The sequence below is a fragment of the Oncorhynchus tshawytscha genome, linkage group LG25 (genome assembly GCF_018296145.1).
Source record: "Oncorhynchus tshawytscha isolate Ot180627B linkage group LG25, Otsh_v2.0, whole genome shotgun sequence".
Classification (NCBI taxonomy): Eukaryota; Metazoa; Chordata; class Actinopteri; order Salmoniformes; family Salmonidae; genus Oncorhynchus; species Oncorhynchus tshawytscha.
This window is the reverse complement of record NC_056453.1, coordinates 26,783,290-26,811,148: the sequence shown is the minus strand read 5'-3', so window position 1 is coordinate 26,811,148 and position 27,859 is coordinate 26,783,290. Positions and strand designations below refer to the sequence as shown.

Genomic DNA, 27,859 nt, shown 5'->3' with positions numbered 1-27,859 from the left:
GCTCTGGATGACATAGCGAAGCGTTTGGGCGGCAAGGGGTTGTCAGGTGATGATGCATGGGCAGCACTGAGGAAGTCGCAGGCTTGGCTCCAGCTCCCGTTCCCGGGAAACGTCTGCTGCAAGCATCAGATAAGCCCTGAAAATACAGCAGACACTCCCCAGCTGATAGTCTTGGGAAAGACCAGATTGTATCCAAATGAGTGGTGGCGGATGCAAATAGGCACTTCAGTGGAAGAGAAAATATCTTGGATACAAAGACCAAATCACTGGAGGGACTGCGTAGTTGGGTGAGGACTGTAGAAGGGGAGGATCACTGGAGTGACTGAGTTTAGTAAGATGAGGACTGTGGATGGGTAAGGTCACCACTTAAGAGGCAGATCGGTTGATAACATTAAACAGAGATTATAGACTCCATTGAGAAGTAGTTCCATAACATGAGTGTTATCTTCCGAGCACAGGATGACTACAAAAAAGGATTCAATGAAACCAAAGCAAAACTATTTTGGATGAACAATATAATTTGAATGAAAACACCAGATGCTTTGATCATTTGCTTATTTTTCTTATCTTTAACTCTGCATTGTTGGAAAAGGACCCGTAAGTCAGCATTTCACTGTTAGTCTACACCTGTTGTTTATGTGATAAATACAATTGACTTGATTTAGTATTAATTCCATGAGATCCAATTAAGATCTTAATTTGTATTCATCCCCATATATAAACAGAGAGCCAAGTTAGACTAAGTTTCACTCTAAATAGATGCCAATGAAAATTGATTTCAGATGTGTTTTTTAAGTAGTCCTGGAGCTTTCCCATGGTATTGAGAGTCTCAACAGGAGCCTGTAAGCTCCAGTCTCCAGATGGGCTTGAGGTTCCAGCCTGGGACAGGAAGGTTTCCCACAGTACAGCCAACGAGAATCAGCATGTTAACTGTTGCTCATGTCTCCACTAAGTAGCCATGACGTGCATCATTCACTGGACGGGGGATAAAATGTTTGACAAAGTCATGTGGTTTGCCCAATTTCTCCGTTTCATCTGATTTGGAGGCTTCTATAAAAAATTGTTGACAGGTAGAAAAAAAGCAATGAGGGTTTAGCTACAGTCATTGATGGCTTGAAGTTCAGCCTACCTCCATGTCAACGTAAACCACTGAGTGTAATGAATTTAACATATCCCCAACAGTAGTACTGATTACATTTTTATTTTGGCATTCTCAAAAGATCTTATTTGAATTGGAATGCAGACATTTTGGTTGGCCTGAGTGAGTAGAATAGTAGGAATGCTGAGAAGCGTGACATATACAGAGAACAGGAAACATTTTCTTATTAGAGCCTGGGTCTCACAGACAGGCGGATGGCTCCCTTAACTGTCAATCCATCAGGATCCATGGTAACAAACCCACTATTTTCCTTCTCTTCATTTGCCAATACCACCCCTATACTCCAAGAACATTGTCCTTGGTCCACCGTGCTGGACCACCCTTGCTGCCAGCTGCGACTGATATTCTTTGGAAGCCATCATTCACACACTCAGGTTGCCAGTTTTAAGTCATTCTAGAAACGGTGCCTATAACAATTCATGCTGCAAGCTCATTTCACAACAAACCATTCAAAGTGTTCATTAAGTATTTCCCCAAAACTGGAATGAAATAGAGAGGGATCATGTAAAAAAGTGAAAGCTGACATGAATCTGATACAAATTTCTAAAACTCCTAGGAAAAAGATGGTGTTTTAGATCAGATCAATAAGATTGCTATCTTTACTTGATTCAGTGCTAAAAAATCCTACCAAATCATAAAGATAAAAAATACATGTCTTTTCCCCCCTTTGGAGACAGAGATTCCAGTGAAATTATCATAGGGTAATCACAACTGTATCCAAAGACAGAGGCCTGTATACTGTATATCCATTTCAAACGGCTTTATAGTGATTTTTGACAATATATCCTATCGCTTTAACAATATCGCCATATTGGCTGTACCTAGGGGTAGGGGCGGCAGGGTAGCCTAGTGGTTAGAGCGTTGGACTAGTAACCAAAAGGCTGCAAGTTCAAATCACCAAGCTGACAAGGTACAAATCTGTCGTTCTGCCCCTGAACAGGCAGTTAACCCACTGTTCCTAGGCCATCATTGAAAATAAGAATTTGTTCTTAACTGACTTGCCTAGTTAAACAAAGCTAAAATTAACCTGCACCAAAATTCCAGTACGCCAACTTATTTTCAGCACTTTTATTTCCATGACTGATCAAAACTCGTTCTCATGTCTCTCGCTTGTCCATCTACAGCAGACATATGTGACCGACCACCTCAAACATTTGAAATAGTTATTTATTTATTTTATTTTTTACATTTGGATAAAAGTAGAGACTCAGTGCTACAAAATGTTTTATCATACACTCCAGTTGAGGAACTAACGGAAAGCAATTCTGCTTTGAAAATGGATAAACTTGTAACCCCACTTTTGAGAAAATGGCCCTTGAATGTTTTGTTACATCTTCTGGAGAGCTCTTCTTTGTCGACACCTATTTAGCATCTTTCACACCATTTAAAGCCTTGGTCCCACCCATCTCTTTAAGGATTCACATGAGACCATGTGCTAATCCGAGTAAGTAAGGTAGAGTAGTAAACAACTAAAGATAAAGATTAAAAGTTGTCAATGTAGTAGCATGCAATAAAGGAAAAACTCCAGGTAAAAATACACTTTATCTAGTCCTTCACATTACCGTCGCTGGTAAACACACACTATATCAAATCAAATCAAAGTGTGTCACATGCACAGAAGTTGTATACCGTACAGTGAAATAGTTAGTTGCATATTTGCATAGTAGCAATATCAAAAACAGAACATGTCCAGATACAAATATTTTGTCATTATTAGATGATGCTTACCCAGACAGACACACACTTGTCCAAATTGATGGGTCATATGAAAGAAATGTATAACCACACCCCAGCCACATCTAGCTAAGTGGATGGGTCACTATTGTCTAGTCATGTACATAGGTAGGCCATCATTGTAAATAAGAATTTGTTCTTAACAGACTTGCCTAGTTAAATAAAAGGTTCAATAAAAAATATAAATAAAATGTTCATGAAATACAATATTATGGTGAGCAACATGTTAGCAATAAAATCACAGTATTAAATAGTGAGAGTCGCAATACATATCATATCAGCACCTACTGTAAATATCGTGCTAATATCCTATCGAGGTCCCTGGCAATTCCCAGCCTATTGATTTAGGAGTGAGTTCAGTCAGGCTTAAAGTCATCGATAGAATAAGATGGGGATCAGGGACTCATTATAGCAATACTCATGTTGTATGCACAAGTAAAGCAGAGACATGCTGTTCAACCTTTTCTCGGCAATGGAATTACTTGGTTTCAAATCAGAATGATTTTGGAAGAACGGGGCAAGAGCTTTTGCCTCATTGTGTTGTTGCAGCCACGGAGGGAAACAAAATACAAAGGTTTTCCATCAAGCCAAACGCAAACAACATCGCTTTATATTGGGGTTTATTTTTTAGGAAGGTGATGTGATATTAATTGACAACAATCCTTGAGATATATTCTAAAAATATTTTTGTGTTGCATTTGTGGCCACCGAGCAAGAGGGGTGAAATGTATGACTTCCGCTTGTGGTCTTCGTTGCTCAGTCAAATCATGGCCTCTAGAATACTGGTTAGCCTGAACATCCATCTTCATTAATTAACTGTAACAGCAGCTTCATTTGCTGTTAAATTAACTTATGTCAACAGCAAAAAAAAAAGACATTTGAATTTGGTCTCAACTGTGATAGCATTGTAACAACAATCCACTGATTTACATTAGTTTGCCTCAGTAATTTCCTCTTGTTACAGACAGTCGTCTCTCTCTGGATGTCTCAAAGTTGCCCCCATGTTTCATTGCTAAGCCAAGTTTTCATGGGAAATCTCAAATGTGACATCATTTACAGTAGATCAACAACTGCTAATGTCACAGAATGGTTGTCCTAGAGCTCTCTGCTAGTACATAACAACTGTACATAATCCAGATGTTTAAGTACTACTCAGAGTAACAACTTTGGTGTTGACTGTACCTAACACAATCAGGATAGTTGTAAACTGAATTTAAGATCCCATTAATTTGAATTCATATCTGTCTTGCTTCCCATATGCTCAAAATCTAAATGTAAATATAGCAGTGATATCAAAACATGGATGACTCAGAGATGGGTTTGTTATAAACTTAGAGCTACGAGCACGGTGTTTGAATGGCATGGCCTTACAGCATTTCCTGATCTATTTGCAGGTTATTCTGGGTAACCAATAGCAACATGTCAACCATGGAATTTACATCCCAGCACCTAATATAAGGACTTCTCTGAAGAACCACACAGCTTCAATATATAGTATTTAGGTATTTTAACTTAGATTTAGGAACCCTAAAAAAACATTTTGTGCAGTGTGGATCTACTGTAAAATGTACGGCTAGGGAGTGAACATGATTTAAATAAGGGTTACATGGAGAAAATCTGACCTTAAAATGGACAGCCCTCCATTCAGCAAAACATATTTCACCTAAACCCTCCCTGAACGCTTGAAAAAACAAGCGACACTGCCCTATACCCCAAATAATAATTCAAACAAAGTGGATGGCAGAGAATATGTCTGCTGTTTACCCTCACTTCTTGGACAGACCAGAGCCTTAGATATGTTCTTCGTCCTATATGCATTACATGGCAACGCAGAAATTGTTGGACCGCACAGGGCTACAGGCCAGAAGGTTGTGGGTTCACATGGACAAGAGTAGGGGTGGAAAGATCTCCTTTATAGTAAAAGCATGTCATGAATCTATCATCGTATTTACTGGTCTGAGAAAAAAAAGCCTTATATAGAAATGCATGCAAGACACACATCAGTGTGTCTTATTTGCCACAAAACTGTCCCTGTTTGCAAATCATTGAATCTGAGAAGTCATTAGGAATTAGGAATCTGAGCAGAAAAATGTAAGCTTTAACTGCTGGCTACTCTTCTTCCATGGCTTAACCCAACAAGTTTTTCCCTAAAATCTGTCTGGGTTTAAACACTGATTGTAAAGAAAGTGAATAGCTTAATCAATTGATAGTGACAGAATTAGATTACTTCCCAAGCAAAGTCAGCCTCAATGTCAAAGAATGGAAACAATGATATCCCCATATGCATCAGAGTCACGTGCAACTCAAACTGAACAGAAGAAAGGCTATAGGATAGCCTGCACACAAAATATGAATTTTTTTGGACTAGGATTAAACAATTCTTTTTGGAATAAACCTTCGACTCTCCTCCTGAAGTGCTATCGTAGCCCTACATGGCACAGCCATTGCTTAAGCAGTACACAAAAAAGTTTATGATTAGCAAGAGCAGACCGGGGCTCAGGGTTGGAATATCCATTGCAGTGTTATTTAGATCCATCCCATCAGCTATCTTAGAAATATACAGTGGGGCAAAAAAGTATTTAGTCAGCCACCAATTGTGCAAGTTCTCCCACTTAAAAAGATGAGAGGCCTGTAACTTTCATCATAGGTACACTTCAACTATGACAGAAAAAATTAGGGGGAAAAATCCATAAAATCACATTGTAGGATTTTTTAATGAATTTATTTACAAATTATGGTGGAAAATAAGTATTTGGTCAATAACAAAAGTTAAGCAACTAACACAATAATATTGAAATTATCAATCAAATTTCAATCCATCCTGTAGTGAGTAAAATAAAAAGTGGTCAAGTTTAGCTAAATTACACTGTTTTTCGGGGTAATATCTAATGACTGATGGATGTGAAAATTACACCATTTTTCTTAACGTTTAAACTGCAAAAAAACAAAACATTTTTAAGTTGAAAATGTCAAAATTCCATATCAAATCCTATTGCGTGGGGGAATGAAGTTCTACCGCAGCCACACAATCTGCTTCGGGCAGGTGAAATGTTGTCCCGAAGGCCTAATTCACGTTGACTCTAGTATCCCTAACATGGGATACACAAACAAAACTACAGACGAGACACATTCCTTGCCAAATCACGACAGCTTTATCACAAATTCTAAATGGACTGGCTGATTAAAGTAGGTGCATGTGGTCCAACCGTGAGCTTCTTAAAGTTAAGGATTCGATTTTGTTTAAACGTACACAGAACAAGAGAAAATAAGAGGGTATCCTCTGCTGTGTTTGTCAAGGTCCTTTAACGTCTTACATTCATGCCTCCAGGTGGGAAAGCCTCTGGCTCAACTTCCCGTATGAATCTACAGTGTATTCGTACAGTATTCAGACCCCTGGACCTTTTCCAAAGCCTTATTATACTTTATTTTAAAAAATGTATTCCCCTCAATCACACAATACCCCATAATGACAATGCAAAAACTGGTTTTTAGAAATGTTTGCAAAAGTTTAAAAAAATATATATATATTAATACCACATTTACATAAGGATTCAGACCCTTTACTCTGTACTTTGTTGAAGCACCTTTGGCAGCGATTACAGCATCGAGGCTTCTTGGGTATGACCATACAAGGTTGGCACACCTGTATTTGGGGAGTTTCTCCCATTCTTCTCTGCAGATCCTCCAGAGATGTTCCATCAGGTATTTTTGATCAGGTTCAAGTCCGTGCTCTGGCTGGGCCACTCAAGGACATTCAGAGACCTGTCCTAAAGCCACTCCTGTGTTGTCTTGGCTGTGTGCTTAGGGTCAGTATCCTGTTGGAAGGTGAACCTTGGCCCAGTCTGAGGTCCTGAGCGCTCTGGAGCAGGTTTTCATCAAGGATCTCTCTGTACTTTGCTCCATTTATCTTTCCCTCGATCCTGACTAGTCTCCCAGTCCCTGCCGCCGAAAACTGGCCACTACCATCAAGGCCTGATTGATGGAGTGCTGCAGAGATGGTTGTCCTTCTGGAAGGTCCGCAAATCTCCACAGAGGAACTCTGGAGCTCTGTCAGAGTGACCATCGGGTTCTTGGTCACCTCCCTGACCAAGCCCCTTTTCCCAATTGCTCAGTTTGGCTGGGCGGCCAGCTCTAAGAAGGGTCTTGGTGGTTCCAAACTTCTTACATTTAAGAATGATGGAGGCCACTGTGTTCTTGCGGACCTTCACTGCTGCAGAAATGTTTTGGTACCATTCCCCAGATCTGTGCCTCGACACAATCCTTTCTCAGAGCTCTACGGGCAATTCCTACGACCTCATGGCTTGGTTTTTGCTCTGCCATGGGCTGTCAACTGTGGGACCTTATATAGACAGGTGTGTGCCTTTCCAAATCATGTTCAATTGAATTTACCAGATGGACTCCAATCAAGTTGTAGAAACATCAAGGATGATCAATGGAAACCTGATGCACCGGAGCTCAATTTCGAGACTCATAGCAAAAGGTCTGAATACCTGTTTTTGTCATTATGGGCTATTGTGTGTAGAATGAGAGAAAAATAATTTCATCCATTTTAGAATAGGGCTGTAATATAACACAATGTGGAAAAAGTCAAGGGGTCTGAATAGTTTCAGAATGCACTGTATGCACCCTGCTCTCATTGGTTGACCATTTTATGGATAAAGTACTAGCCTGCACAGATCATTTACATAAAAAGTTAGTTTTCTGACCAGACATTTCCCTAATCCTTTCTAAATCTACCAATATTTAAAAGCTAGGAGAGTAAAATCTGGTGTTTTGGCTAGGTCAAACACAAAACAAAAAGGCAGGCAGGCATATTAATTAAAAGGAGCGCAAAAAAGCAGTTATTTAGCCATGCTATGACTCAAGCCAAATGAAAAAACCAAGAGGCGACAGATACTACAGCTCTTGAAATTACACTGAACAAAAATCTAAAATGCAACATGTAAAGGGTTGATCCCGTGATTTATGAGCTGAAATAAAAGATCAGAAATATTCCAGACGCACAAAAAGCTTATTGCTCTCAAATTGTGCAAAAATGTATTTAGATCCCTGTTAGTGAGCATTTCTTTTTGCCAAAATAATCCATCCACCTGACAGGTGTGGCATATAAAGACGCTGCTTTAACAGCATGATCATTACACAGGTGTACCTTGTGCTGGGGACAATAAAAAGTAATTCTAAAATGGGCAGTTTTGTCACACAATACAATGCCACAAATGTCTGAAGTTTTGAGAGGGCGTACAATTGGCATGCTGACTGCAGTAATGTCCACCAGAGCTGTTGCCAAATAATTTAACGTTCATCTCTCTACCATAACGCTGTTTTAGAGAATTTGGCAGTACATCCAACCGGCCTTACAACCACAGACCATGTGTATGGCGTTGTGTGGGAGAGCGGTTCACTGATGTCAATGTTGTGAACAGAGTGCCCCATGTCTGCGGTGGGGTTATGGTATGGGCAGGCATAAGCTACGAATGAACTCAATCGCATTTAAATCGATGGCAATTTGAACGCATAGAAATACCGTGATGAGACCCTGAAGCCCATTGTGAGGCCCGTTTTTTTTTAAAGGCATCTGTTACCAACAGATGCATATCTGTATTCCCAGTCATGTGACAGCCATAGATTAGGGCCTAATGAATTGATTTAATTTTACTGGTTTCCTAATTATGAACAGTTACTCTTAAATTGTTGCATGATGACTTTATATTTTGTTCAGTGGAGTTGAGTCATTTGAACAACTCAAACGAACTACCAAACAGTAGCCTTAACCCTCATTCAATACTGAATTCCCACAGTAGACAATATAAAACACACCACACACAGTTACAGTTGATTTGTTCTCACATTTGTTCCTTTTTTGCATGGCCTTAGTTTACCACTGTGGAAAACTAGAACAACAAGCCAACACTGTTAGAATCATGCCTTCACTTAGGCTGTCTGCAAGCCTGTACATGTTCAATAAGACCTGGAACGGGCCATCTTCTTCAAACAGTGCCTTCGTTGTGTCTAAGGCAACCAGCATATTTCTGAGTGTGTGTGGGGGGGGGGTACTGTAGACGTACGTACTGTAGATCCAGAGATACACACCAACACCCCCCAAATCTCTACAAGCAGCGACGTTGCTGATAACTACTATGTTGAGTGAAAATGTATTTGCTCTGATCGTAATATGTTGTCGTCTCACCTAGTTATCATAAAATGAATGTACTAATGTAAGTCGCTCTGGATAAGAGAGTCTGCTATATGACTAAAATGGCAATGTTAAATGTAAGAAGTGTATATAGCCAGGGGAAAGGGGTGAGAGCAGCAACCTACGAGTGCTAGAATGTAATGGGTGCATTCTTTTCAATTCACAGTGAGGGGAAACATCCACACACGGCAAATTGAAATCTGAATATCAAGTATGAGACAGCACTAGGGCTGGGGAGTATTTGTAAATTGTAAACTCTAATGCTGAAATTTGGCTGGCAAGTGCATTGTTCATCCTTCCACTAAAACAAAGCACGACATTGTTGAAGAAGGCTAGGAATAGGACTTTTTCAAACTTTTTCCATGTTCTATAAAACTTCAATATGCATGATTAGCCTAAGGCAAATACATTGCAACACGGTCTTAGGGCAAATCTGAGGCAGCAGCACTGCCATTAAAAGCACAAAGAGGCTCTATTACAGTTAAAGCTGCTAGTCCTCCGCTCATCACTACTGACCTGTGGCCTTCACACAATCCCAAACTCTACTGTGAAGTGCAATCTCTCAAACACATGAGATTGTAACAAACTCATTCTCAGCTATGACAAAACAAAAATACACATTTTTTTAGGGCTGTGGCTCGCTCTCTCCCTCTCTACACAGCACAAGCAGTGAAAAAAAAACAGTTTTATCAGCGGAGTAGTGAGGGTGGCCTGTGTGTTAAATCCTTGTGTCAAAGTACACATTCCTGCTGGTGCCATCCCTGGCCAGTCCCTTCAGAGTCCTATTACTGTCTTATAGTGGCTTTAGCCCCTTGTTAGATAATACTGTAATACTGTCAGGGACACAATCTCCTCATTTATCCAAGTATCACAACCATGTGTGGGTCACCAGAGTCTGAGTCAAGCTGTTTTACTGCCCTCTATTATACAGAGACTAAACATTGCAATACTTTGTTAATACCTCATAGTAAGCACTGAGGATATGTATTTCTTACAAATTACTATGAACATATTTTAAACTTGCATGCCTAATCTTTACAGTCATAATACATTGGACTTTACATTCACATGATATACACAACAAATATAAATAAAATACAAATCAACCAGCACTTGCACTTGTAAACACCAGAGTAGTGGGTTTGATTCCCGGGACCACCCACACATCAAATGTATGCACGCATGACTTAGTTGCTTTGGATAAAAGTGCCTGCTAAATGGTATATATTGTTATTATTATCATATTACCTGTTACGTAAATCAGCAGTGATGAATATGTCCTATGAATGCTTTATTATGAGAGTCAATGCAATCCTTCTCATGGCCGTGGTACATCTTTAGATCGACAGGCCCTATGGAAAATGGAGCCATTGTGTATGGGGGCAGCGCAGACGAGTGGGGTTTTGCCCAAAGAGCCTCTGGCTTCACTTGACAGAAACGTGTGGTGGTGAAGCATTTGTGACGATGAATCTAATGACTATGGCTATGAACTCCAAAATCATTTCTCCACTCAAAGCAGCACTCCTCCGTCGCTTTTGTCTTTGTCAAATATCTCAATTGAGCAGTGGTGGAAAAGGTACCCAATTTTCATACTTGAGTAAAAGTAAAGAAACCTTAATAGAAAATGATTCAAGTAAAGGTCACCCAGTAAAATAGTACTAAAGAGTAAAAGTCTAAAAGTATTTGGTTTTAAATATAATTAAGTATCAAAAGTAAATGTAGTTGCTAAAATATACTTATGTATACAAAGTCAAAGTACAAATAATTTCAATTAAGCAAACCAGATGGTACCATTGAATTTTTTATTTTAGGAAAGCCAAGGGCACACTCCAACACTCAGACATAATTTACAAATGTGTGTTTAGTGAGTCCGCCAGGTCAGCGGCAGAAGGGTTGACCACGGCTATTCTCTTGATAAGTGCGTGAATTGGACCCTTATCCTGTCCTGCTAAGCATTCAAAATGTACTTTTGGGTGTCAGAGGGAAAAAAAATGTAGTGAAGTAAAAGTTGCCAAAAAATATAAATAGTAAAATATAAATAGTAAAGTACAGATATCCCAGAAAACTACTTAAGTAGTACTTTCAAGTATTTTTACACCACTGCCATTGAGACGTAGTGATACTTGTCAAAATAATATGCCTAATTATCTGTCCCCAGTACCCATAAAAAACATGCATAATTTGTCATTCATGGACGTCACACGTCATAGAAAAAATATATTTCTCCAAACAGGAAATGAGTCAGCAAAATGAAAGCAGTATACAACATTTATTTAAAAACTCACAATGGGATATCAAAAAACGAATGATTTCTGTGTAAGCTACTTTCCCTCATCATGGCACTGAGTGGCAGCACTGTTGGAGGTGATTGACCAGCTCGTGGAAGAACACTAGCAGTTTTGTTCATCAGTGGAGCTCCTCAAGCATGGCAGATTAGGACAGATCAGCTCTCTGAAGAGCAGAGAGTTAGTGCTCCAAACCAGGTCCATTTGTATGGCTTAGCCTGGCAGCAGACAAGAGTAACACACATCAGATAAATAAAGGTACACAAACAACCTACAAAACACAGTAGTCCAGGTTGCCCATGCTGATTAGATATGTTTATTAGTCACATGCACATGTAATTGCAGGGTACAGTGACATTCTTAAGTTCCAAAAGGTCAAAAAGAGAAGTGAATGAAACAATATACATGTATTTACAACTGTAACATTGACACTGTAAATGTCTATTGGAGGGCTTCTGAATGATGGAAGGATGAGAACAGACAGTGGCTCGGCTGGCTGAGGTCCTAGATGATCTTCTGGCAAGATGGCTCCAACAAACACGGTAGCTCCTACAAAACTTTGCAGGTTTCTACTTTTTCTTGTGTTTTCCTCAAATTTTCATAGACCCGGGTAGAACTATTGGAATATGAATCGCTGGTTACTCACCATCCACCCGACCTTCCCGGAGATGGTGGAACAATGGCGCCAGGTAGCCTGGGAGTCCTACCGGAGAGAAGGAAACGAAGATGCCGGCGGAGAGGCAGTCGTGTAGGGGTCTTTGTGAGATTGAGAAGCCGGATGACCCATCCTCCATTACAGAGCATACTACCTCGCCAATGTTCAATCATTAGTGAATAAACTCAGCACGAGGATCTCCTTCCAGAGGGACATCAGATTACGCATTACTCTCATACTGCAACAAAGTAGTTAGCAGTTTTTCTGAAACTTTGCTTTCCTCCGACATCCAAATGGATTATATAAAACCAGCAGGTTTTACAGTTCATCAACTGGATAGGAAGCAGGCTCTCTCTGGCAAGAACAAAGGTGGAGGTTTCTGATTCATGAACAATAACTTGCGGTGTAATGGGTGCAACGTACAGGAACTTGTGAGCTTCTGCTCTCCTGAGTTGGAATACTTGGTCATCAAATGTTGCCCTTTTTACCTTCAGAGGGAGTTCTCAGGGACTATCGCCGTGTATATCACGCCCAGGGTTTCCGTTAGGAAAATGTGGCGTCAGACATTTGACCGGCAGTATTTTAATTAACTGGACCCATATGCATTGGTTGCGTAACCTGATTAGGACATCCACCCACAGATCTCAGAAAGACATAAAATCACATTTAGTTTAGGAAAATTCATTTTAACAAGCAAATCTGACGCAACCGCATGCCTTACCGAACTGTGATGAGCAATTTGAAGATGCTAGAATACATAGGCGGCATATCCGCAAAGCTCGGAGAATCAAGGCTTTTCCTAAAGTGAATTGAATTGCCAAAATTATATAGCCTAATTAGCTTACTCCTGTCTATACAGAAAGAAATAAAATCATTCGAAATAGGCCACTACACCAGAAAGCATGATTTGGCCACAGAGGATCATTAGTTCATAAGTAATAAACTAGATTGTTTTAAAAATCGCATCGCCTACAGTCAGAAGGGCCCACAATTTGCGCAGAGCACAACGCAAATAGCAAATCGATGATTATAAATCATAAATCATATGTCGCAACGCAGCAAAAAAGACCCAGAAAGGCATATCGCAATATTTAAAAATACAAATCACTGAAAAGCTATTCAGAAAACAAATGACTATTGCTGTAAAGAGAAGACAATAAGAAGACTCCAATCAGTCTTTTAGTTATCAAAATTCTCAACTTAATTGAGCAAAAAGTAGCACATTGGCACCAGCAGAGAACATCAGCCATATCCCCGGTAAGTGAGCATATTCACTGTCTTTATCATTGGATCTGTGCCACTTTTGTTTGTTTTTGGAAAATCATTTCCTCCTCCAGGTTATATGGACGTCATATTGTATTTGACTTTTTCCACTTTGTTAGGTTACAGCCTTATTCTAAAACTGATTAAATAACTGTTTTCCCTTATCAAACAAAAGGAATTGTCCGTAGAGCTCAGAGACAGTATTATGTCGACACACAGGTCTGTGGAAGGGTACCAAAACATTTGTGCAGCATTGAAGGTCCCCAAGAAGTCAGTGGCATCCATCATTCTTAAATGGAAGAAGTTTGGAACCATTAAGATTCTTCCTAGAGCTGTCCGCCCGGCCAAACTGAGCAATTAGGGGAGAACAGCCTTGGTCAGGGAGGTGAACAAGAATCCGATGGTCACTCTGAAGGAGCTCCAGAGTTCCTCTGTGGAGATGGAATTCTGGAAGGTTCTCCAAACAATCTCCGTAACATGCCAAAAGGCATATCTCAGGTCATGAGAAACAAGATTCTCTGGTTTGATGAAACCAAGATTGAACTCTTTGGGCCTGAACGCCAAGTGTCATGTTTGGAAAAAAATCTAGCACCATCCCTACGGTAAAGCATGGTGGCAGCGTCATGCTGTGGGGATGTTTTTCATCGGCAGGGACTGGGAGACTAGTCAGGATCGAGGGAATGATGAATGGAGCAAAGTACAGAGAGATCCTTGGTGAAAACCTGCTCCAGAACCTCAGACTGGGGGGGGGAGGCTTGTAGCGTCATACCCACGAAGACTTGAGGCTGTATTTGACACCAAAAGGTGCTTCAACAAAGTACTGAGTAAAGGGTCTGAATACTTGTGCAAATGTAATATTTCCATTTTATTTTTGTATTTTTTTGCAAAAACTCTGAAAACCTGTTTTTGCCTTTGGCATTACGGGGTATTGTGTGTAGATTGATGAGAGGGGAAAAAAAACAATTTAATGCATTTTAGAATAAGGCTATAACTTAGCAAAATGTGGGGGAAAAATCAAGGGGTCTGAATACTTTCCGAATGAACTGTATTCAATGCCAAAGTGACAAGGAACAATTAAATATTAGAATCAAATGTGAAAATCATTATCATCACAACAATTACTCTAGCAAATCAAACATCCAGTAACCTGTTCAAAAATGTAACCTGAAGATGATCAGTTATGATGCTCTCTGTAAAGCGTAACTCATAGTCCTGTGATAGTCCAATGTCACTTTGTGACATAGCTACGCGGTTCTGAGACCACCATCCGCAGGGGACAGGGATGCACAACTCGAACGAGCACCTCCCCACCATACCAAACCAACCTGACTCCGGTATGAGTCCTCCTTTCATTTTCAATGTATTAACAGATGGCGAAATTGCATGAGCTGCGCTGAGGAAAGTATGAAAGCCTACGGTCCAATATTCTAGAATGCTGCTGTGCGTACTCTGCTGTACTCGTTCACATTGAGAAATTCTCTACCTTTTCTTCAAATGCACTTTTTCATTTACATTTCTTTATACTTGCAAATGAATCAATTCCAAAAAGACCTTTGACTTAAAAAGCTGAGGAAGCACAGCATGGACCTTCTTTACACTAGTGGGCGCAACTACACTGTTGGCCGCTGAGCAAAAGCAGAACAATCAGTTTATCAATAATTGTGTTGCAGAGCAGAAATCAGATCAAACCCTTTGGAGCAAGAGATAAAAGCTGACAATCTGGTTACCATACACATCCAGTGAGTGCATTCTCACCAAGCCGCAGCAGCTCCCAATACAATCAAGTGGGAGGTTGGGGAAAGCATTAACCCTCTGACCTGGCTGCTTACATTGAGGATCTCAAACCTGCCATGACTACATACGCCTAATTTTAGGCCTCTCGGTGTATAGTTTCCTCAGTTCAAGGCAGTCACTCTCTGGCGTCTTCACAGTGAAACTGTAGGTTTGGAACTGTAAATGTCTGGGTGACGTTTGTTGTTTTGTGTAAAATGTAGGTCTGTAAACTAGAATTTCCTAGGTGGAGAGCAATAAATAACTTTCCATTTCAATGGTTAAAGAGGCCTCTTGAGCAGTCATAAAGATAGAAGCCTAAACATCTTCTGTATATTCCATGTCACACGATTCAAACTAAGATGTAGACTTTCTCAGAAAAAAAGCATACTTCATGGGATTCATTCAATTGAAAACATGTTTAGGTACCATAAGGATATAAATACATTCTAGCTAAAATTGGATTACTACAGAAGCAGCAGTAAAGGGGACTTTCAATAGTCCAAAACAGCAGAGGGATCCAGTCTGCAGGAGCCTGTCACCAGCCCGAAACAGCAGAGGGATCCAGTCTGCAGGAGCCTGTCACCAGCCCGAAACAGCAGAGGGATCCAGTCTGCAGGAGCCTGTCACCAGCCCGAAACAGCAGAGGGATCCAGTCTGCAGGAGCCTGTCACCAGTCCAAAACAGCAGAGGGATACCGTCTGCAGGAGCCTGTCACCAGCCCGAAACAGCAGAGGGATACCGTCTGCAGGAGCCTGTCACCAGCCCGAAACAGCAGAGGGATACCGTCTGCAGGAGCCTGTCACCAGCCCGAAACAGCAGGGGGATACCGTCTGCAGGAGCCTGTCACCAGCCCGAAACAGCAGAGGGATACCGTCTGCAGGAGCCTGTCACCAGCCCGAAACAGCAGAGGGATACCGTCTGCAGGAGCCTGTCACCAGCCCGAAACAGCAGGGGGATACCGTCTGCAGGAGCCTGTCACCAGCCCGAAACAGCAGAGGGATACCGTCTGCAGGAGCCTGTCACCAGCCCGAAACAGCAGAGGGATACCGTCTGCAGTAGCAGGAGTCACAGGACAAGAGGGAGCATAATGGTGTTTGGCTCTCTGCTACTGTGGGCACATTTTACTGCTGCTCTCCTACAAAGCAAAATCTTCACCTTCCCAAATCACAGACAGACCTAGAGCTGACGGACTAATTGTTGAGATAGCAATAGCCTGTCTATCATATGGATAGAACTACAATAAAAGTGCATTATGTTTAGTGATGAGGGAAAAACTGATAGTTACAGAGCCTTCAGAAAGTATTCACACCCGTTGACTTTTTCTACATTTGTGTTACAGCCTGGATTTCAAATTGATTCTATAAAAATAAAAATAATAATAATAATGTTGTCACTGGCCTAGACACAAAAACCCATAACGACAATATGGAATAATGTTTTTCCAAATATTTAGAAATTAAATTACAATTGAAAAGCTGAAATGTCTTGAGTCAATAAGTATTCAACTCCTTTGTTATGGCAAGCCTAAATAAGTTTAGGAGTAAATATTTGCTAAACAAGTCACATAATAAGTTGCATCGACTTACTCTGTGTGCAATAATAGTGTTTAACATGATTTTTAAATGACTACCTCAGCTCTGTACCCCACGCATAGAATTTTCTGTAAGGTCCCTCAGTCAAGCAATGAATTAAAAACACAGATTCAACCACAAAGGCTAGGAAGGTTTTCCAATGCCTCGCAAAGAACTGCACTTATTGGTAGACGGGTAAAAATAAGAATAGCAGACAATGAAGTCATTATTACACTTTGGATGGTGTATCAATACACCCAGTCACTACAAAGATATAGGGGTCCTTCCTAACTCAGTTGCTGGAGAGGAAGGAAATGCTTAGGGATTTCACCATGAGTAAATGGTGACTTAAAACAGTTAGAGTTGAATGGCTGTGATAGCTTTCTCCTAAGGATGGATAAACAACATTGTAGTTACTCCACATTACTAACATAATTGACAGAGAGAAAATAAGGAAGCCTGTACAGAATAAAACATATCCAAAACATGTTCCAAACAGGATGCAAGACAGTAATACTGCAAGAAATATGGCAAAGCTATTCATTTTATGTTTGGGGCAAATCCAATACAACACATTACTACCTACCACTCCATATTTTCAAGCATAGTGGTGGCTGCATTATGTTATGGGTAAACTTGTAATCATTAAGGACTAGGGAGTTTCACGATAAAAAAAAGAAACTAATGGAACTAGGCACAGGCAAAATCCGAGAGGAAAACCTGGTTCAGTCTGCATTCCACCAGACACTGGGAGATGAATTCACCTTTCAGCAGGACAATAACCTAAAATGCAAGGCCAAATCTACTAGTTGGTTACCAAGAAGACAGTGAATGTTCCTGCATGGCCGAGTTACAGTTTTGACTTAAATCTACTTTAAAAATCTATAGCAAGAACTGAAAATGATTGTCTAGCAATAATCAACAACCAATTTGACAAAGCTTGTAGAATTTCAAAAAGAATAACGGGCAAATATTGCACAATCAAGGTGTGCAAAGCTCAGAGACTAAAAGCCCATTTATGCTTCATCTGGACATGTGATCGGAGGTTCCGTATGCAGGATGTGACGAATTGCGGAGCCTCCGGAGGCATGCAGAGGCCAAATTGAGCTGCGTACCGCATCATTGTGTGCCTCCCAGATTTTGTAACAATGCGGAGGGCACCGTATAGCTCCGCATTGACATGATTGGTTGAAGGTAGGTGGGTGCAAGAGGTCTTGTATAAACACAAACTCACTTCTTTGAAGCACAAAACATGTATGAATGCCCTGACTTCTGCAGAGGCTGTATCACCGTAAATGCTGCATGGCAACACAGATGTCGGATTGACCATCCAACACCTTTTACCCAGACAGACTCACAGCTGTAATCTCTGCCAAAAGTGATTCTAACATGTATTGACTCCGGGGGTTGAATACTTAAGAAAATTAGAAATATCGGAATTTTATTTCAATACATTTGCAAACATCTCTAAAAACACGTTTCACTTTGTCATTATGGGTTATTGTGTGTAGATGGGTGAGAAAAAAATATACAATTTGAGCTTCTACTTTTAAAAATCCACCTTTCCAGAAACAAGTCTCTCATTGTTGACACTTGCTATAGACCACCCTCTACCCCCAGCTGTGCCCTGGACACCATATGTGAATTGATTGCCCCCCATCTATCTTCAGAGCTTGTGCTGTTAGGTGACCTAAACTGGAACATGCTTAACACCCCAGCCATCCTACAATCTAAGCTTGATGCCCTCAATCTCACACAAATTATCAATGAACCTACCAGGTACAACCCCAAATCCGTAAACACAGGCACCCTCATAGATATCATCCTAACCAGCTTTCCCTCCAAATACACCTCCTCTGTTTTCAACCAACATCTCAGCGATCACTGCCTCATTGCCTGCATCCGTAATAGGTCTGCAGTCATACGACCACCCCTGATCACAGTCAAACGCTCCCTAAAACACTTCAGCGAGCAGGCCTTTCTAATCGACCTGGCCCGGGTATCCTGGAAGGATATTGACCTCACACCATCAGTAGAGGATGCCTGGTTAGTCTTTAAAAGTGCCTTCTTCACCATTTTAAATAAGCATGCCCCGTTCAAAAAATTTAGAACCAGGAACAGCTATAGCCCTTGTTTCACTCCAGACCTGACTGCCCTTGACCAGCACAAAAACATCCTGTGGCATACTGCATTTGCATTGAATAGCCCCCGTGATATGCAACTTTTCAGGGAAGTTAGGAACCAATATACACAAACATTTAGGAAAGCTAAGGCTAGCTTTTTCAAACAGAAATTTACATCCTGTAGCAAAACTCAAAAGTTCTGGGACACTGTAAAGTCCATAGAGAATAAGAGCACCTCCTCCCAGCTGCCCACTGCCTGAGGCTAAGACACATTGTCACCACCAACAAATCCACTATAATTGAGAATTTCAATAAGCATTTTTCTACAGCTGGCCATGATTTCCACCTGGCTACCCCTACCTCGGTCAACTGCCCTGCAACTCGCCCAAGCCTCCCACATTTCTCTTTCACCCAAATCCAGATAGCTGATGTTCTGAAAACACTGCAAAATCTGACCCCTACAAATCACCCGGGCTAGACAATCTGGACCCTCTCTTTCTAAAATTATCTGACGAAATTGTTGCAACCCCTATTACTAGCCTTTTCAACCTCTTCAGTATCATCTGAGATCCCCAAAGACTGGAAAGCTGCCGCGGTCATCCACCTTTTCAAGGTGGGAGACACTCTCGACCAAAGCTGCTACAGACCTATATCTATCCTACCCTGCCTTTCTAAGGCCTCCAAAAGCCAAGTTAACAAACAGATCACTGACCATTTCGAATCCCACCGTACCTTCTGCGCTATGCAATCTGGTTTCCAAGCTGGTCACGGGTGCACCTCAGCCATGCTCAAGGTCCTAAACGATATCATAACCGGCAATAATGTGCAGCTGTATTCATCAACCTGGCCAAGGCTTTCGACTTTGTTAATCACCACATTCTTATCGGCAGACTCAACAGCCTTGGTTTCTCAAATGATTGATTTGATTTGATTTGACTGCCTCGCCTGGTTTACCAACTACTTCTCAGATAGAGTTCAGTAGGTCAAATCGGAGGGCCTGTTGTCCGGACCTCTGGCAGTCTCTATGGGGGTGCAACAGGGTTCAATTCTCAGGCCGACTCTCTTCTCTGTATACATCAATGATGTCACTCTTTCTTACTGCTGGTGATTCTCTGATTCACCTCTACGCAGACGACACCATTCTGTATACCTCCGGCACTTCTTTGGACACTGTGTTAACTAACCTCCAGACGAGCTTCAGCCAGTCCAACATCACTACTCTGTAGGGTTCTGACTTGGAATATGTAGACGACTACAAATACCTACAGTTGAAGTCGGAAGTTTACATACACTTAGGTTGGAGTCATTAAAACTCCTTTTTCAACCACTCCACAAATGTATTGTTAACAAACTAGAGTTATTGCAAGTCGGTCAGGACATCTACTTTGTGCATGACACAAGTCATTTTTCCAACAATTGTTTACAGACAGATTTTTTCACTTATAATTCACTGTATCACAATTCTAGTTTGTTAGAAGTTAACATACGCTAAGTTGACTGTGCCTTTAAACAGCCTGGAAAATTTCAGAAAATGTAATGGCTTTAGAAGCTTCTGATAGGCAAATTTACATAATTTGAGTCATTTGGAGGTGTACCTGTGGATGTATTTCAAGGCCAACTGTCAAACTCAGTGCCTCTTTGCTTGACATCATGGCTAACTTATTTTGATTTTTCCAAGACCTCAGAAAAAAAATTGTAGACCTCCACAAGTCGGGTTCATCCTTGGGAGCAATTTTCAAACACCTGAATGTACCACATTCATCTGTAAAACAATGGTACGCAAGTATAAACACCATAGGACCATGCAGCCATCATACTGCTCAGGAGGGAAACGCATTCTTTCGCATAGAGATGAATGTACTTTGGTGTGCAAAGTGCAAATCAATCCCAGAACAACAGCAAAGGACCTTTTGAAGATGCTGGAGGAAACAGGTACAAAAGTATCTATATCCACAGTAAAACGAGTCCTATATCGACATAACCTGAAAGGCCGTTCAGCAAGGAAGAAGCCACCGGTCCAAAACCACCATTATAAAAGCCAGACTACGGTTTTCAACTGCACATGGGGACAAAGATTGTACTTTTTGGAGAAATGTCCTCTGGTCTGATGAAACAAAAATTGTTTAGCGGTTTAGCCATAATTGTTTGTTTAGCCATAATGACCATCGTTGTGTTTGGAGGAAAAAGGGGGAGGCTTGCAAGCCGAAGAACACCATCCCAACCGTGAAGCACGATGGTGGCAGCATCATGTTGTGGGGGTGATTTGCTGCAGGAGGGACTGGTGCACTTCACAAAATAGATGGCATCATGAGGCAGGAAAATTATGTGGATATATTGAAGAAACATTTCAAGACATCAGTCTGGAAGTTCAAGTTTGGTCGCAAATGGGTCTTCCAAATGGACAATGACCCCAAGCATACTTCCAAAGTTGTTGCAAAATGGCTTAAGAACAACAAAGGCATGGTATTGGAGTGGCTAATACAAAGCCCTGACTTCAATCCTATAGAAAAAATTGAGGGCATAACTGAAAAGGCGTGTGCGAGTGAGGAGGCCTATAAACGTGACTCAGTTACACCAGCTCTGTCAGGAGGAATGGACCAAAATTCCCCAACTTATTGTGGGAAGCTTGTGGAAGGCTACCTGAAACGTTTGAACCAAGTTAAACAATTTAAAGGCAATGCTACCAAATACTAATTGAGTGTATGTAAACTTCTGACCCACTGGGAATGTGATAAAAGAAATAAAAGCTGAAATAAATCCTTCTCGCTACCATTATTCTGACATTTCACATTCTTAAAATAAAAAGTGGTTATCCTAACTGACCTAAGACAGGGAATTTTTACTAGGTTTAAATGTCAGGAATTATGAAGAATTGAGTTTAAATGTAGTTGGCTAAGGTGTATGTAAACTTCTGACTTCAACTGTAGGTGTCTGGTTAGACTGTAAATTTTCCTTCCAGACTCACATTTAGCATCTTCAATCCAAAATTAAATCTCTTCCTATTTCGCAACAAAGCATCCTTCACTCATGCTGCCAAACATATCCTCGTAAAACTGACCATTCTACCGATACTCGACTTCGGCGATGTCATCTACAAAATAGTCTCCAACACTCTACTCAACAAATTGGATGCAGTCTATCACAGTGCAATCCGTTTTGTCACCAAAGTCCCATATACTGCCCACCACTGCGACCTGTACACTCTCATTGGCTGGCCCACGCCTCATACTCGTCGCCAAACCCACTGGCTCCAGGTCATCTACAAGTCTTTGCTAGGTAAAGCCCCGACTTATCTCAGCTCACTGGTCACCATAGCAGCACCCACTCGTAGCACACGCTCCAGCAGGTATATCTCACTGGTCACCCCCAAAGCCAATTCCTACTTTGGCTGCCTTTCCTTCCAATTCTCTGCTGCTAATGACTGGAACGAACTGCAAAAATCACTGAAGCTGGAGACTCATATCTCCCTCACTAGCTTTAAGCACCAGCTATCAGAGCAGCTCACAGATCACTGCACCTGTACATAGCCCATATGTAAATAGCCCATCCAACTACCTCATCCCAATACTGTATTTATTTATTTATCTTGCTCCTTTGCACCCCAGTAGCTCTACTTGCACATTCATCTTCTGCACATCTATCACTCCAGTGTTTAATTGGTATATTGTAATTACTCCACCATGGCCTATTTATTGCCTTACCTTTCTTATCCTACCTCATTTGCACACACTGTATATACTTTTTCTACTGTATTATTGACTGTATATTGTGTTTATTCCATGTGTAACTCTGTGTTATTGTATGTGTTCTACTGCTTTGCATTTATCTTGGCCAGGTTGCAGTTGTAAATGAGAACCTCTCAACTAGCCTACCTGGTTAAATAAAGGTGAAAAAAAGGTGTGTGTGTGTGTGTGTGTGTGTGTGTGTGTGTGTGTGTGTGTGATGTATGTATGTATGTATACACATTTAATCCATTTTGAATTCAGGCTGTAACACAACATGTGGAATAAGTCAAGAGGTATGACTACTTTCTGAAGGCACTTCATATTGTACCGTTTTGACAATAGTGCTAGTTTGCTGTACCTGCACCAAAACTCCAGTAATTTTCCATCATAGCTTGTCCTCCAACTTCTTTTTAAAATCGGGAGCTAATTTGTTTTCAGCATTTTTCTTTCCATGACTCATCTTTCCAAAACTCATTTTCACATGGCTCTCTAGTCTCTCTGCAGCAGACATATGGTGAGCAATATGTTGGGAACATTGAATCACAATAAAATCGCTAAACATATCGTATATCGGCACCTAAATATTTCGATAATATCGTGAGATCCCTGGCAATTACCAGCCCTAATTCTGTTGCAGGCTCATCTCCCTCCACAACAAAAGTCAGACATCAGATGCCCCCTTCCCACATACAGGAAACCAGCAGCATTGTTATCACCCCTATTTGAGTCCAACGTGGGAGCTTAGCATTGTGGTGGCGTTCCTGAGCAGTTCCTTGTGATTTGGCCTTGAGGTATCCCTCTGCCTTGCACTCGCCAGGGAAATTGGAAACTACTCACTGATAACTACCTTTAGTGGAGACTGGGCCTTTGTTAATCAAATCAGAATGTCAATAGGTCCCTTATCTAGCTGCACCACCTATCAGCATAATGTCAAATGAAAGGTGCCAAATGACAGAGCACACACTGACAAGAGGAGAGCAAATAGTGGCCCAATAAAGGGGACAGGTGTTATCACAGGGGTTGGTTACATGATAAACCACTAATATATTTGCTGAATGCACAACTTAACAATAAGTGACGTGTTTGACCTCGTAATTTTTGTTTATTAACGGTTTATTAACGGTAACAGAGAAAGAATAATAAGGCTTGGGAGAGAGCTATACAGTACTTAGGTTATAAACTACAGGCAATAGCCTATTCCTCACTTGTAATCATATGACCATAGATAAGCATGAGTTTTAAACAATGGCAAACAACACAAAAGGTTTGAATATTTTGTTACAGTGTAGCCGATATAGGCTACTTCCTGCCACTATTGCAGCAGTCATAGTTGAATTAAGGAAGTGGTGTGTGCATTAAACACAGCTGTTGATAAAGTTGTTACAATGGCCTAGCTATTCAATCACACATCAAAATGATAGGCTACGATTAGTCCGATTAATTGCTATAGACAGCCTGAAGCTAATGCCTGAAAAAATTGGTAAATGTTCCTTACAAGCCAGAATGTTGAATAAAATTACATTTAAACTTACTCTACATGTTGTCTGCGTGGTTTTTCATTCAGCTGCTCGAAATATCCACAGAAAAGTATTGTTTACCTGACTTTTTGGAGATCATTAGGTATGTTATATGTTTGGCTCAGAGGTCAAATTAGTTTTATATTGGATATTCGGTTCTCTCGTCAATAGCAAATTAACCAGGCACGCCGTGACAATGAAAACGGTGTGACAATGAAAACGGCATATCCTGAATCAGGGGAGGAAGGAGGAAAATCAACACATTTTCTGTTTGAATTATACATTTTTTATTCAGATCTTAACCTTTAAAAAAATGTACTATTCCCAAAAATAAAAGTGTGGATTGTTCTCCACTCTCCCTTAAATGTTTATAAACTGGGCGGTTTGATCACTGGATGCTGATTGGCTGACAGCCGTGGTATATCGAACCATATACTGCGGGAATAACAAAACATTTATTATTTTTACTGCTCTAACTACTTTGGTAACCAGTCTATAATAGCAATAATGCACCTCAGGGGTTTGTAGTATATGGCCAATATACCATGGCTAAGGGCTGTATCCAGACACTGCGTTGCGTGTTGCCTAAGAAAAGCCCTTAGACGTGGTATATTGGCCATATACCACACCCCCTCATGTGTTATTGCTTAAATATACAATTTTCATGGCATGCTTGGTTCAATACCTATTGACGAAAGAAACGAATTTTATATCGGTTCCCGAACCATACAGCCTACCGGCTCTCTGAAAAGTCGGGTAAACAATCATTTTCTTTGGACAATTTGTCTCAAATTTCGAGCAACTTAAGTACAAACCGCAAAGACAACCCGTGGAGTAAGTTAAAATGTAATTGTATAAAACATTCTTGCTTGTAAGGAACATTTACACGATTTTGTAGGCATTAGTTTCAGGCTGTATATACAAATTCATTGTGTATGACAGCCTGTTTAATCAGAGTACGCTACGATTAGCTACCAGACAGCACAACGTTCAAAGCATGCAATAGCTGTATTCCTATTAAGCAAATACAAATAATCTAGTTGATCATGGAAACAATAGATTTCTTAACGGTATACACTCGGAATTTGCGTTCCATAATATTAGCAGACTATCAAAATAGCCATGATAAAAATCTACACAACACGGTTCGCTTTTGTCTTGAAGCCATTCCATGTACTGAATTCTCGTTGAAGCGAGCTCTAATGAATTTTCAATAAGCTCAGAAAAGAGTCGGGGAAACATACCTTTCGGCTCAACGTTGTTCCTGAATAGAAATAATATGCTATGCCAAGCACCCAGAGGACAGCAAAGCATAGTAATATCCTCGATTTCCTTCGCATTGCTGTCTGTTTGAAAGTGAAATAATTGTCTGATAGGCTTTTGCTTTGATTAAAGCGTCCGGTATCTGAGCTGTGTTCAGTGGAGCTTCAGCAGTCGAGTAGAGAGACCAGGAAACAGCCAACATCACCGGGTTAGAGGGGAAAGGGTAACCGTCTCTAATCCAATCACACTCCGTGGAGACACCATCGAAGGAGGAGTGATGGGGGTTTGAGACGCTTGTCCATGCATTCTCGAATTTGACAGAATAAACATTGTTTACAATATTGTAGCGATTTATTAGAGAATGTATCATTTGAGCGTTTGCAACATTGTCGCAGTGGATTATAAAACGATCCAGCAGTTTGTGTAACAGATTAGGCGGAGCCTACCTTCATGGTCAGTGTAGATGAGGTGGTAGCCAGCAGATCTGACCAGCTTTCTTACAGCTGCAATAGGGTCGGACAGCATTCCTATGTATATTATTAAGAGACCACGGAACGGTGCGAAATATTGCTCAGAAAATGTACCTTAATCCGGAGATGATACATGTGATGTACTCCGAATTGGTCATTATCCCAACTGTTACACAGGGAAGATTGAATGACTGCTAGTTTAAATAAACTGCCATTTCGTCCTCATGCTTGCTAGCAGCAACAGCAGCCATTATGGAAAAATTATCCCAGCCATTATCACCTTGGCTGCTATTGGTTCATGCACCTCAGTCATCTACAAACCCATAACCCATTAGCTGTAGTGGCATACAATTGTAATGCCATACCCCTGAAAGGGGGGAAATATGATAAATTTTTCACACTGACACATAGCATCAGCGACAACCAAACAAATTAATTGTTTTTAACTGTAGCCTATTTGCATGTGATGTACCAAAGCCTATATGGAAGATGGGACATGTGGAGCTGTATATATATATATATATTTTTTAAATGTATTTAAAGGCCCTAACTTGTTTGATAAAGTTAGTACAGGTTTTCTCAGAGGACCCCCCCCATTTAGGAACCACTGTACTCTCTCTCTCGGTCTCCACTGCTTCCTCCTGCATACATTGCAGCCTGCCTCAGCTTCACCACTGAGCGCCATGCCAAGACGCATGAAAGCTGTGATTGAAAATCAGGGTTATTCCACCAAATATTGATTTCTGAACTCTTCCCAAGTCAAAACATTAGTATTGTGTTGTTTAAAAATGAATATGAACTTATTTTCTTTGCATTATTCAAGGTCTTTTTTGTTGTTGTTATTTTGACCAGATGTCATTTTCTGCAAATAAATGCTCTAAATTACAATATTTTTATCTGGAATTTGGGAGAAATGTTGTCAGTAGTTTATAGAATAAAACAAAAATGTTAATTTTACACAAACACATACCTATAAATAGTACAACCAGAGAAACTGATCATTTTTCAGTGGTTTCTTCATTTTTTCCAGAGCAGATTGATGGAAGCTTCCATATATTTTTGGTAAATACAGTGCCTTTGGAAAGTATTCAGAACCCTTTACTTTTTCCACATTTTGTTATGTTACAGCCTTATTCTAAAATTAATTATATTCGTTTTTTTCTCCTCATCAATCTACACACAATACCCCATAGTGAGAAAGCAAAAACAGGGGTTGGGTCATTGTCCTGTTGAAAAACAAATTATAGTCCCACTAAGCCCAAACCAGATGGGATGGCGTATCGCTGCAGAATTCTGTGGTTGCCATGCTGGTTAAGTGTGCCTTGAATTCTAAATAAATCACAGACAGTGTCACCAACAAAGCACCATCACACCATAACACCTCCTGCTCCATGCTTTACGGTGGGAAATACAAATGCGGAGATCATCTGTTCACGCACACTGCGTCTCAGAAAGACACGGCGGTTGGAACAAAAAATCTCCAATTTGGACTCCAGACCAAAGGACAAATTTCCACCGGTCTAATGTCTAAAATCAAATCAAATCTAATCACATTTATTTATATAGCCCTTCGTACATCAGCTGATATCTCAAAGTGCTGTACAGAAACCCAGCCTAAAACTCCAAACAGCAAGCAATGCAGGTGTAGAAGCACGGTGGCTAGGAAAAACTCCCTAGTAAGGCCAAAACCTAGGAAGAAACCGAGAGAGGAACCAGGCTATGTGGGGAGGCCAATCCTCTTCTGGCTGTGCCGGGTGGAGATTATAACAGAACATGGCCAAGATATTCAAATGTTCATAAATGACCAGCATGGTCAAATAATAAGGCAGAACAGTTGAAACTGGAGCAGCAGCACGGCCAGGTGGACTGGGGACAGCAAGGAGTCATCATGTCAGGTAGTCCTGGGGCATGGTCCTAGGGCTCAGGTCCTCCGAGAGAGAGAAAGAAAGAGAGAAAGAGAGAATTAGAGAGAGCATACTTAAAGATATAACAAACTGACCATAGACACGGGTGGAGTGCAGGCATAGGACGCACTGCACCCTCCCAGTGCCCCGGAGACACAGCATGCAGAGCCGGCGCAGGATACCCTGGGCCGAAACGGTGTACCGGAGACCAGACACACTGACCC

At 40.8% G+C, this 27,859-nt stretch overlaps 1 protein-coding gene across 2 annotated transcripts in view; it reads right to left on the bottom strand.

Annotated features, from left to right (window-relative positions):
* galnt2 (UDP-N-acetyl-alpha-D-galactosamine:polypeptide N-acetylgalactosaminyltransferase 2) overlaps positions 1 to 25,575 on the bottom strand; it is a 92,362-nt gene extending 66,787 nt beyond the window's left edge. Inside the window, exon 1 of one of the 2 annotated variants that reach the window (XM_024388146.2) lies at positions 25,243 to 25,575. In XM_024388146.2, coding sequence (XP_024243914.1) covers positions 25,243 to 25,338 — 96 coding nt within the window. In that variant the 5' untranslated portion in view covers positions 25,339 to 25,575. The remainder of the gene's footprint in view (positions 1 to 25,242) is intronic. The other variant, XM_024388147.2, reaches the window with a different exon arrangement.
* Positions 25,576 to 27,859: the final 2,284 nt, after the last annotated feature.